General features: G+C 34.3%; 1 protein-coding gene across 1 annotated transcript in view; it reads left to right on the top strand.

Annotated features, from left to right (window-relative positions):
• LOC100378490 (thiosulfate sulfurtransferase/rhodanese-like domain-containing protein 2) overlaps positions 1–13791 on the top strand; it is a 16248-nt gene extending 2457 nt beyond the window's left edge. Inside the window, exons 2-8 of the mRNA XM_085495157.1 lie at positions 1482–1892; positions 2806–2928; positions 4885–4993; positions 6807–6904; positions 8691–8849; positions 11101–11239; positions 12721–13791. Of these exons, the coding sequence (XP_085351283.1) occupies positions 1482–1892; positions 2806–2928; positions 4885–4993; positions 6807–6904; positions 8691–8849; positions 11101–11239; positions 12721–12950 (1269 nt within the window). The 3' untranslated portion in view covers positions 12951–13791. The remainder of the gene's footprint in view (positions 1–1481; positions 1893–2805; positions 2929–4884; positions 4994–6806; positions 6905–8690; positions 8850–11100; positions 11240–12720) is intronic.

Raw genomic sequence — 13791 nt, 5'->3', positions numbered from 1 at the left:
ACCTGTTGTTTAATTAATTTCCACATCTACAAGGTTGTTAAATTGAGAGAATAAATGTGTGGATAAATATTTGATACTTATTTAGGTGTAAGAACTCGTGTTTGACCAACTTCCACCATTGCAAGTTGTTAAAATAATGAAATAAATATATTGGTGTCATTGGATATTTGATTTAATTGTGAAACTTTCTAACAAAATGTTAACTGCTGGCTTCGAACCCTCAATCAACAATTCTGCAGACACAGTATAAATTCCACAACACCACAGAAGATATTCGTCTGTTGCCTGAATTGTTTTCGGAATATAGGGAACGTCATCGACACTTTAACAAAACTTACCTTGACTTGGGTCTTGTTTATCTCTTGTGACTGGAAACTGTTGAACAAATTGCTCGTCGTCCAGTTTAAGACGTAAGTTATTTTATTATTTATTCCATCAGTTTTGTATGGTGGAGTTTTGTGAGGTTTATTATTTTTTCGCGACGTTCTTTGCTTACTTGTTTACGGTTTGAGAGATTTCAGTTTATTTGATTTACGTTTTTACGGTAGCTCTGAGCGGGACTCGAACCCACTGTCTTTTCAAGCTAATTTTGTTTTTATTTGATGGCACGCTTGTGTACCACGCCACGACGTTGGTCGTTAAGTGGTGTTCATTTTTCTAACTACTCCAGTGTTCCGATGAGTTGAACGGAAAAGCCAAAACGATTGCTAGTTTCTGATTGCTTCGGTTCTGGTGAGTGTGTATCTCGTGTGATTCGAACCCATGTCGTTTGCATTGAGTGTTTTTTTATTTCCCATGTTGGCTACGCCGTAATATGCAACCACTTCCCCGTTTTATTGTGATTTTGAGAGTGTTTAATGATGTCTTCCTCGCCCGTCACGCCCTGACCCAGTTTCAACCACACGGCCATTTTGCACCAAGTGTGTGACCCTCGGCGTGACCCGACTGACTATATGATCGTTCTGTACAACTGTTAAGCTAGGATTTATTACCGTTATTATCATTATATTGTCACATGATTTGTTTTACCTTATGTGTAATGTCTTAAGTATCTTTATTGTAATTTGTACATACCAATTCGTATATACTGAGGAAACGACCCCGATTGAAGGTCATGTATTTTGTGACGTCACCAATTCGTGTGTAGGTACGGCTTCTAGATCCGTGCCTTTTTATAAACTGAAGGAACTGAAGTCAAAGGAACATGTTCTAGGTGTATTGCTTTTGTTAGTTTTATGTAAAGGAAGGTCGATGATAAAAAAAGTGTCTTCGTAAAATACAAATACATTTTTTTTTTATTCACATTTTTTCTAATTCTTTTACACACCCCTTATCGATTAAATATTGGCTTTAAATCTTACAAAAAATAAAAAAATTGTACAAGCTGTGTGTCTATTGTTGGGAATGGCTCAGAGACGCACTCAATAACTAAGCAACCTAACTCATCTATCAATTTGCATTACTCTGCTTCTGTTTCATAGGCCTTTGCTATCTTTGTTAAGAAGCTGAGCTACAACAAAGATGAGAGGAGTTGGTCTTGTTGCCATAGCAACTATTCAGACCTTGTCGAATTGCACAAACATGTAGCGATGAGCCACGAAATGGAGATCAATGAGAAGTCAGAGACTCTACTGAAAAGTCAGAAAACAGAAACTGCATTTGTAGAGTCACCGCAGGGAGATTCAGACAATTCTACTCAATCTGTAGCTAGAGACAGTGCAACATCTTTGTCGTCATGGTTACCAAGTGATGAGGAGTGCGCCACCTTTGGTACTTCAGATCAAGAGGAAGGGCAGATTTTACTTTTTTATCATTATACCACAATTCCAGATCCAGCATTTATTAGACATTGGCAGCAACTGTTATGTGACAAATTGAACATTACAGGCAAGGTATAATCTCATGCAAAAGTGTGTGTGTTTTTTTTTTTGCATTTGAAAATTATGAAGCATACTGTAAAATACTGTTGAATACCTTATTTTCGCTGGAATTAATTTTCGCTGAAAAGTCTTTTGGGGCATTTTGCATGGAATTTATTTCCACTGATTTTTTGATGAGTTTAATGTGAAATATAGGAAAAAAAGTATATTCGCTGGATTTTATTTTCACAGAATCATCCCAGCAGCGAAAATAGCGAAAATAAATTCCAAGCGAAAATAAAGTATTCTCTACAGTACTGTAAAATCTGTATTAGAAGCCGCGACTTCTATTGAAATGGTACAATGCAACAGAGGGGATGCGGCTTCTATTAGAGCATCTACACATATGAGAAATGATGAATTTTTGGTTCTCAATTGTTCAAAAAGAAAGGGTGCGACTTCTATTAGAGATGCGGCTTCTAATACAGATTTTACGGTACTTTATTTTAGCTGGAAATTATTTTTGCTGAAAAAACTTTTTGGGTGTTATGTATGGAATTTATTTTCAGATTTTTGACGAGTTGAATGTAAAATACAGAAAAAATGTATATTCACTGAATTTTATTTTCACTGAATCATTCCTTCAGTGAAAATAGCGAAAATTATTTCCAAACGAAAAGTATTCTACAGTACAATGCTTTCAATGTTCACATTTTGGTGATGGCTGTTACAAATTGGAACTAATACACAAGATATATTTTATTAAAAATACGGTAAAATCAGAGAAAAAAAGATCCACAGTTGATAGCTTTTGCTGCTCTAAGCTGTTTTAGATAATTATGTTTTTATTTTTATATTTTTTTATATATTGCTTCTTGATAAATACATTAGAACATGATACTTTGTAATTCAAAATAATATTTGACTGAAATACTTTTTTTTTCAGATTAGGGTGGCAAAGGAAGGCTTGAATGGAACACTTGGTGGCGCTGTTCATACAACACAATTATATATCAAATATACATTGGCACATCCATTATTTAGTCATATGAAACAAACAGATTTCAAGGTTAGACTATAGAGGGCAGTGTCTCTTTCTACTAGTATTTCTTTACTAATTCATAACTGTCAACTAAATCTACATTCGGCCATTCCAGTATATATCAGCACCCCGCCTGTTGATGAACTTGTGTGTTTACTTCATACAGGGTATAATTTCCATGGGTGTATAAGTCATACAAAGTTTTATTTCCAAATCACCATTCACCATACAGTAATGAACATCCAAAACTATAGTTCCTACTTATGGTATTGATGAGCTCCATTGTGCAACCATACAGAGTAGGATTTCCAAATATAACTCTCATCATATGCTAATTTACCAAGTTCAAAATTTTATATTTGATAATGGAAATCCAAACTAGTCCTGATTCACTGATGAGCTCATTCGTCTCACCATCCTTATCTAATTTCAGTAATAACTATTTCATACTGGCCCAATTTTTTTACCATATACAGTCAGAATTCCAAGTTTTTTCAGTCATACTGTTGGAAATCCAACCTCATCAACCTGTATGTGGCGAGATAAACTAGGCCATATTTTATTTAGTAGCCATAACTGCCTGGATTTCCGGGAATTTTGTTTCCATACTCGTCTGGATTTCCAGATTCTGTTTCTCCATATACAGTTGGAATTCCGGGGTATTTTCCCCATCATACAGTGCTGGAAATCCGACCACATCAACAGGGGGGGGGGGGGGGGTGCAGATATAAACTGGAATGGCTCATTGAATCAAAATAACTGAAAGAAAATTCCATGGATTTAAAAAAGCTACATTAACTTTTTCACCAGCAGATTTTCTCGCCCAAACTTTTCTGCACCTTTCCTTATCTTCATTATTTTTGAAAATTAACCCTAATTTTGGAGCCAACAAACACAATTAGAGTCAATTTTCAGTTTTTACTCTAAAAATTTGGCTATTTTTGTCCCAATCTTCTGAAGGAAAGTGCAGACTATAAAAATTATTTTGTGAATTTATGCTAAAAAAAGGGAACTGGTGAGAAGGTTAAATACCCGTAAAATTTGACAATAGAAATTACTGTTTTCTTGACAAACCAGTAAATTTAAAACCTAGTGAATATCCTTAAAGTAATTGTTTCTCCATCTACAGAAGCATATTTTTTCCGACTGGTAATGTAACTGAGAACTTCAATTGTAACATTAATGTTCTTAATAAAAATAATTTTTTCAACTTTGCTGAAATATTCTGTCAAATACTATGCAAACTTTTTGTCCAACTCATCTACAGAGAGTGTGTGCAGCCTTTAATATTAATGCATAGAAGTTGAATTGTTTTTATTAAGTTACAGTGAAAGGCAGAAAGCCGTACTTTTTTAGTTTATAAACATATTTATAAAAATTTTCAATTGCTGATCATCAGCTTTAATTCAAATTCAAATATTTGATAGTGATTACTTCAAAAACATGATGTTATCTATGTTCATTTTGTACACGCTTTCCCTCATGTGACATAGTGATCGTACAAAATGAAGCGTGTGCTGATTGGGTGATGTTGAAATGTCTCATATAAATTAATTAATCATTCCTGGATTGGCCAGTTGGAAATCCAACAGCCATTTTGATTTATAAAAAATATATTTATAAAATGTTCATAACATTCCCACCTTTCTGACCTTTACTGTATTTTATTCATGTACACAGTAATGTCTATCATCAAATACATCATGTGACATCTCAATTTATATTGTTTTGTAGTTTATGAGGCTGAAAAAATATTATTGGTACTGTAAAATCTGTATTAGAAACCGCGGCTTCTATTAAAATAGTACATTGCAACAGAGGGGATGCGGCTTCTATTAGAGCATCTACACATAAGAGAAATGTCGAATTTTTGATTCTCAATTATTCAAAAAGAATGGGTGTGACTTCTATTAGAGATGCGGCTTCTAATCCAGATTTTACAGTAGTATTATTTATTTGCTTATATTTATTTTCTGTTTATAGACAAGTGCTGGTGGCAGACATCACTTTTCCTGTGGTTTACATGTGAGTGTCCATGAAGAGATTGTACCCATGGGAATTGACCCTGATCAGATCAGTTATCATCAAGCAGGTATTACAATAATATAGAAACCTTGCAGTTTTAACACATTGACAGCGTTAGTGCTGTTCATGCTACCTAGAACATATCTAGAACGAACACAACACAATGCTGTACAATACAAATGGCTAAATGCAATACATACAATATTGAAAGACAATTCACTAAACTTTATAAAAGAAAAAACACTCACTAACAAACAAACAAATCAATTTAAACAAATTTTAAAAACTTCCCTTGAAAATAAATATAGCAATAGCAAACTGAGAACATATGCTAAATTTAAAACAGAATACATCTTTGAGCCATTGAATGAACTTGATACTCGTAAGAGAAAAATGTTGACAAAATTTAGAATTAGTAACCATAACTTGGCAATAGAGGAAGGCAGATATACATTTCCTAAGTAACCTATAAACAAAAGAATATGCAATAACTGTGACACAAATTCAATTGAAGATGAAGAACATTTTCTATTGAATTGCTCAAAATATAACACACAGGGAAAACTTCATCCAAAAAATTATGACGCTACTTTCATCCAACAATAAAAATATACAGTTCACATATATACTCTCAAGCAAAGATCCTGGCATAATTATAGAACTTGCCAATTATATTTACACAACACAAAGATTTATTTAACATTTAAATACTAGTTAAGTTTGTTTGTTTCATTTTTTGTACAATTCTTACATATACCTTGTTATTATTCTAAAACTTTTTTTGCTGTATTTATCCTATGTAAAACACGGAGGCAATAAAGTTATTATTATTATTTCTACCTATAAGCCCTAAGTATTGAATAGAAATAGAGGCAGAGCTGATATTGTTTATTTTCTATACTTTAAAACCAAGCCAGAATGAAAATAAAACATTAAAAACAGAAAATAGAACTACACAAAACAATTTGTCACAAACTTTTTACTAATATGGCTTAAATTAGAACTCTACAAATACCAATGTCTGTACCAATTATGTAACTTCTGTACAACCTACTCTTATCATGTATGATTAAAAACTGTTTTTAGACCAGCTGTTTTAAAACAAAATTGCAACAGCTTGCTTTCCACACAGCTTGTCCCGGGTGACTGTGGATTAAAATAAACCCCATTAATTAATGTTTGTTGAAATACAATGTATCAAAACAGGAAAAGGGTATAAAATAATGTTATGCTTCTGGTCAGTGTTCACACCAACAAACGAGTGTGGGCCGACTTTTTAAAAACTTTTTTTCGCCACTGCACAGCGCCCTCTTTTGTTGAACCTGCGAAATCTGTACCCCATCAAATTCTTTAGCTAAAATAAATAGTAAATAACTGCCCTTTTTGTGAAAAAAAATTGACTAGAAACAATTTTTTGGCGAGGCCTGACATACATCGCTTTGATATCTGTTATGTAGATACTTTATGTCATCTCTATCAGATTTGTTCATTTCAAGACAATCATAATTAAAATCATAATTAAATTGAAGTAATCCAATTCAAAGACATATTTTTTTGGGTTTCGTTCATCTTATATAATGTCATTTCTCAGACATGCCTTGTCCGATTTTGTTAAAATTTTGTACAAAGATAAATCATGACATATACATGTTGAATTGTTTTTTGTTGACATTTGATCAGTGGGAAGTCATTTTTGTCCCGGAATCAACATTTGAAGATGTCATTCAACTGTTTTCATTCAAACTTGATATTCACTCATTTGGTGGTGGCCATGTTGGTTTTTTTTTTATGTCTCCTTAAACATTCCTAAGACGTGCCTTGAAAGATTTTACTCAAATTTTTGTCAAAGATATTTTATTGAGAATATATTTCTATTTCAGGAAGTCATTTGACTGTTGAGGAATTCCATGATGCCGTTCAGAACCATGATGACAATACAGTATTAATTGATTGTAGAAATTTCTATGAAAGCAAAATAGTGAGTAGCTACATTAGCTTCTAGTTTACTTTCTCAGACACCTGCTCTCAGTCGATACTACGGTACTCATTCCCAACATACCATGTTGTGGCTGTGATTTGGCTCGGAGTATAGCCACTGTATACTATGAGTTGCAACAATTAACGAAGTCGGAAAGTTTCATGTTGGGATTGACATTTATTGAACTATGAAACGGGAAAAATCCACATCAGCTATATAATAATAATAATAATAATGGTGGAATCACGAGGTTCTCAAGTGTCACATGACCCGAATCTCAAGTTATGATAGGTCAGTTCTAAACAAATCACTGGTCGTGGTAATAACGTCATAAGGATCAAATATGATATAATAGGAATATGAATAATCTAAACTAAACATCAAAGCCATTGTTGCACAGAAATAATACAGCAAATGGAATAATAATTATAGAAAACATTTTGGTGTCTAACTTGACAATTCAACTCAATTAGCAAACACAACTATGATTTGCATCTCGCCCGACACATGTCTCATTCGTGACATTCATGCTCACTCATTTGTAACCCGTATCTTTATTATCATGACTCTCACCTCTACATAAACTTTAATACTCACTCAGGGTTTTACATCATTTTTTTTAGATGTGTGGGTCATTGGGACCCCTTGACTGAAAATTTGGGGATCATAATTGCAAATTTGAGGGTCATGCACAAATCAAGAAATTGATATCTGTTAAATAGGGAAAACAATACAATGGAGAGTTTATGAGATGATTTGAGTTCAATGGAGGAGTACCAGTATGAAAAAAACATCTAATTTACTAAGTTTTATCAAAGTCTTTATTCATACAACAAATTCTGAACATGCATGAAATCAGTAAAAACATCGCAATAACATAAACAGTTCGCAGCTGAGCTGCGTATGATTTCAGATTGTCACTTGTACCTTGATATTTCCTCTTGTTTGCTACCTGAAGAGCGGCTATAAAGTCTGACTTCATGATCAACACACGGACACTGATGTGACTTCTAGAGTCTTGATGCCGGATGAGAATTGAGTTACATCCGTCAGTGTAACGTTTTGGTCTGATATGTAACGAAGCAATTTAAATGATTTAGCCACCCATCTTTGAAAGAACGATCCTTCTTTAGTAAAACGTGGGGCTTTTCACTGGACGTAGCTGGTGAAGCTTCAACGGGAGAACTATCAGACGAGCTATAAACACAAAGCGTCTACGTAGTACATTTTGTGTGATTGGTGTAAATGGCGACGCACATACAAATGATGATTTTGAGCATTCCATTTAAAATCGAGGGAGGTTCTAGTGTTACAAGAGCCCATTTAGCAACTACTGCAGATCAAATGAAGTTGTGGATTACTCACGACTTGACGCCAAAATTCCTGCGTTCATGAGGGTCATACAGTCACAATTATGCATCAATGACGCAATATATTGCGTCATGTAAAACCTTGCTCATGATTCCCATCTTACATAATTACTCAGAATGTAGTTACTCGGTTCCAACTCAGTTCTCTCACTATTTACTCTTACACACAACTCATTTACTCACGACTCATTTACTCACTCTAAACTAACAATGTTACAATTCAGTTTCTCACTGTTTACTGTTTCTCATAACTCAGTTACTAGCTCTCAATTCATAGATACTCATTACTCTGTTACTCACTCGAAACTAACATAGGTACATGTACAACTCAGTTACTTTGCACTCTGTTATTCAGGACTTAGTTACTCACTTCCAACTCACATTGATACTCACAACTCTGTTTATTGTATTTCTAGGGTAAATTTACCAATGCACTAACTCCAAATATTAGAAAATTCAGTTATTGGCCGGAGTACGTTGATAGGAATCTCCATGTGTTTAATAATAAGAAAGTACTGATGTATTGCACTGGTGGTATCCGATGTGAACGGGGCTCAGCATATCTGAAATCAAAGGTGAGAGGTCAATTGACATTTCTAGAAAATCTACTGTGTGTGTGTGTGTGTGGGAGTACTGGTGTCTCACTTTTCCATTTTACTGCACTATGCGTATCAGTGCTTGGGACTCAATTCCTGCATGTAGGCAGGTGACAACCCTTTCGCTTTAAATAATACCCGGTAGTTCAATTTCAAAATATCACCTTGTTTGTATCATCGTAGATGAATGTCAAGGTATATAACGAGGAAAATATCTATTTGTGTTGTTGTTAAAATAAGTTTTATTCAATTAATTTCAATATTATCCAGTTCAGTATATTTTTCAAGATACTGGTTGAATTTAAAAGTGTTAGTAATATGATAATTAGATTAGTGTAGTAAACCATTATGTTGTTTTCATTATGTAATCTAAATCGAGTACAGTTAAAGCACGGTAGTCGTCGCGCTGCACAGGTTCGACATTTGTGTTGATAAACATTGATTTTCCCACAATCCAATGTGCTCTTCAAATGGAAATCACAAGTGTGAGGTTTGACCTCAGTGTGACTTGCACCGATGACTCCTTCAATACCTTCCTATCACAAGAAAATTACTTAGTTAAAGCTTGGAAACATGTCAGTTCATACTCGTTGATCTGCGCAACAGTCAAAGTCGCTATCTTTGTTTATATGAGACCCATATATCTCGCTCATGCGCAGCGTGACGACTACCATGCTTTAACATTCCCCACCAAATATGGCTTGTATTTTTTTTGTGTCAGATTTTGCAATATATATCAGTGTTCTCCCCAAAGCGTTTTAGCGTAGCGGGGCCGCTACTCCATTATTTATGCCGCTACTCTGAGAGATTGCCCGCTACTCTGTGGCATTTCCTGTCACTCTTTCTTTTAGCTTGTTAATACACGTGCGAATCTGTTAGTCAGCGTCATCAGCGTCCGGTACTGTGAGCCAAATCAGGTGTGAATGGAAACACGTCAGTGCTTACGCAAAGACAATGGACTAATACAGCTTCGTACTTCGACAATAAACACTTTCGCCCTATTTAATTTGGGGTAATAGCGAGTATTTTCTCAGTAGCATATTTGGCTGGAAGAAGCAACGATGTCAAACAGCAGAAATATTACGTTGTGGTTCCGCGTAGAACGCCCTGCTGGGCCCCTGGTTGCGAGCGATAAACCCACCAGCAACGCGGTCACCGGTACCCCTGTCGGCAGTGGTACTAAACGTGTCCAAGATGATGTTACAACGAAAAGTGCAAAAAAATAAACTCTAGATTTGATGCACAATGGACAACAAAATATACGTGGCTGAGAGAAACATCCGATGGCAAAGGTAAAAAAAGTATTTATTTGTAGCGTTTTACTTGGAAGCGAGTTTTGACCTAGTTTAGTAAATTTTTGTATGGCTTCATTTTTTGCCGATCGTCGAAAATTTTTTTTGGAAACGACCTTCTTTCTGGAAGTTCAAAAATTGTTGGCTACGATTTATCAAAGTAACTAATACTAGTATTGTGTTTTGAAATAGTTGGGTAAAGTTTATCGTGGCAATTTTTAAGTTTAGCGACTTTTCAAAATGGCGGCAATTTGTTTATTTTCGTGTTGATCGTGACGATATTTTTTAAATACAAGTATTGATTCGCTCCTATTTCTTATCTTTTAGGAATGCTGTGTCACATATGTGGAAAATTCAACTTAAAAACATCCAGAAATAGTTCTTTGGTATGGAATTCTATGCCATGTATAAATATTACGAAATATGCTATCGATAAACACGCACACTCGGAGATGCACAAGAAGGCCATGTCATTTAATAGAAGTGGGAAGCAAAGAAAATCACGGCGTTCTCAAAAGCTGCAGATCACTGGGCTTCCATGAAAGTCCGAAGAATCAACATTACATAGAAATCACACAGCAGCAGATTCATTTAATCTTCTACATAAATTTGTTAAAAAATAAAGACACATTTTCATCCATGCAAGCCTGTCATTATTGTTTTCTTTATCTTCAGACAAATGCTAATGATATGTAAATTATATGCAAATTAGCCGCCACTCTGATACATTTTTCTGGGGAGAACACTGTATATCACAAAATGTTTTGATATATTACTGCATTGTTTCAGAACGTTTATGTTCATTTTTGCCATGCATAGCAAAGATTGTACAAGGCGATTAGTGGAATTGTTAGTTTGTATCCATCTATTTATTTATTATTTAATCTAGATACTCAATAGACAAGGTTGTGATAGTTGTGCTATGTTTTTAATTTCAGGGTGTATGTAAGGAAGTTTGTCAGTTGCAAGGTGGTATCCACAGATATATAGAAAAATATCCTGATGGTAATTTTCGTGGCAAACTATTTGTATTTGACGACAGGTGTGCCATACCTGCTAATTCTGATATCATATCTAGTAAGTACAAAGGGATAGACCATTTAGAAGTGGGGGGGGCAACTAATCTGGTATCATTTTTGTTTTCTAGACTCAAGCAGGAGTTGTTTTCTTGTTTATGTTCTATGCATTTTTTTTACTTTTGAGTTTTTAGTGTTCGAGAGTATCGACTGGCGCCCAGCGTATTGTCTGTGTGCATACTTTTTAATATTCTTGAACAGATTTAGCGAACTGCTTTGTGTGTGGTCCTGTCAAACCCTTGGGGCTGCCATGTTTGTTTTTAATGTTAGAGGACGCTTACGCGAGTAATTGTTCCATATTTGCAATACCACAAAATTACTGCATGCTGTAACTTATGGCGTTACAGTGACAGATGTATAATAATAATAATCTTTATTGCATCCTTAGAAATACAATCTTTCTATCAGTCTACAATGTAATTTAAGAAAGTTTAGTTAGTTAATATTAAGATAAAAGTAAAAGTAAATCAAAGTACCTGGTAATGAGTTTATAAAGAATTTCCATTTATGATTTCAAAGGATCTGTAAATATACTTCCCTACTTGTTTTATTATATTTTGGTTATTATTGCTCACCAGAAATATAAATGTTTTATGTTTATTTATTTTTTTAGGAAATTCAATATTTTCCGTCATGTCATCTCGATAATTGTTGTTGAGATGACAATCCATGAAGAAATGCAATTCATCTTCAGTTTGATTATGAGGACAGTTTATGCAATTTCTATTTTCAATTTGAGTTTTGGGTTGAGTGTGTCGACCAGTTTCAATAGCAAGGTTATGGTTACTGGTTCTAAATTTACATAAAGTGACTCTTTCTTTGAGGGGTACAGATAAATACGGTTCATAAATGTAGCTTCGTTTTCATTTTGTAAAAATAAATAAATAAATAGATAAATTTTCATGAATTTCGTGAGTCTGTGAAAATCGAAAAATTTTGAAGCAGTGAAATTCATCAAATTCATGCAAAATACAAATTTCTAGCAGCATCAATTTAACAATTTACAGTATATTGAGATTTTCTCCATATTGGTAAGCAAACTAATCAAAATTATGGAAAAAATGTATCTTCAGTTTTAGACAGTTAGGTTTTTTCATCTATGCTGTGGTGATTGTTCATCCATCTTCTGTCCGTCGTCCATCAACATATGCATTTTCAATTTCTCCTTGAAAACTATCAGCTCAGTTGCTTCGATACTTGGTTTTTTTGGGTGGACCTCTATCTGTCAGATTTGTACATTTTGTTTTTTGGCTAATATTTTTGAAATTTTTGGTAAAAAATGCTATTTATTCGACTTATTTGTGAAAACAACCATCTCAATTGCTGTGATATTCAAGGTGTACATACTTTTTGCGAACAGTTTACTTGAAGTTAAGTTGACATGTTCTCGACAGCCAGAAGGACTTTTTTATGGTTTAAAAGTTTTGTCGCTATTTCAATCCTCAGGTTGCTTGTTACTGAATTTTATCTTTTCTCTCACAGAGTGTTCTTACTGTAGCAGACCATGGGATGATTACAAGTCGTGTACCAGTGACAATTGTTACCAGTTAGTCTTATCCTGTACTCAATGCAGAGAGACAGGAATGACAGCATGTTGCACACAGTGCTCAGACAAACAGAAGAAATCAACAGATCAAGAGATGAAAACCAGGGAAGAATGCGCTTGTACAAAGACCAGGGAGAAAATCCCAGTTGAAAAAATGGGGACATAGCAACAGGAAATGATGCCATAAGATGTTGAAAGACCACATGAATGTGACCTTTGACACCCTGGTGTCAACATTTAACTATATGAAAGCTGAAAAATTAGCAAACAAGCATTTAAATCCTTCTGGGTTAGGGGTCAACCATTGGAAATCATGGGGGGGGGGGGCGCTGTACATTTTTTTTTTTTTTCAATATATCCACATTATTTCCTGCAACACTTTATATGCAGTTTTTCTCTCTCGGTGTCTAGCTTGCAATTATTTTTTTCAAACACATCTTTCGCCCACCTTGTTATTTCAAATGGTCACCCCTTTACTTTCACAAGTAATTTTCAACAGAGCTGTGGCCATCAGCATCTACATCCTGGATTTCATCGACTTTGCTTTGTTCTTACTTGTATGACTTTCAACCAAACACAAGGACACGAATTGATGGACAATTTTGTTGCAGTTTTACTATTCATCTAATTTTGCAGCTTCAGTTGGTGAAGTATGGTATTCTTTGAGTTTCCTCGTAGATTTCAAATAAATAGTTGTTTTATATCGACTTCAAATATTTTATTCAAATTTGTGCATATTAACTAATTTGTATATTAACATTTTTAGCTGGTTTCTACCTTGATAGCCACAAATCATGTGTAGATTAACTTGGTTTTTAACTATCTCAATAACATGGTGACTATTTGACCAAATCATTCAACAATATGATGTAATAATTTATTTGAGCTATTAATTTACATATTTTAATAGTTGCGTATGAAGTTGCACAGTCCGACCAATAAACATGCTGAATCAGAATGGTATTCGTAATGTGGTAATGTTCCATAGCATCAGTGTTTGAAAAAGA

The sequence above is a fragment of the Saccoglossus kowalevskii genome, chromosome 21 (assembly GCF_978046115.1).
Source record: "Saccoglossus kowalevskii chromosome 21, keSacKowa6.1, whole genome shotgun sequence".
Lineage (NCBI taxonomy): Eukaryota > Metazoa > Hemichordata > Enteropneusta > Harrimaniidae > Saccoglossus > Saccoglossus kowalevskii.
The sequence above is the reverse complement of the archived record's forward strand: the minus strand, read 5'-3'. Positions and strand labels throughout refer to the sequence as shown.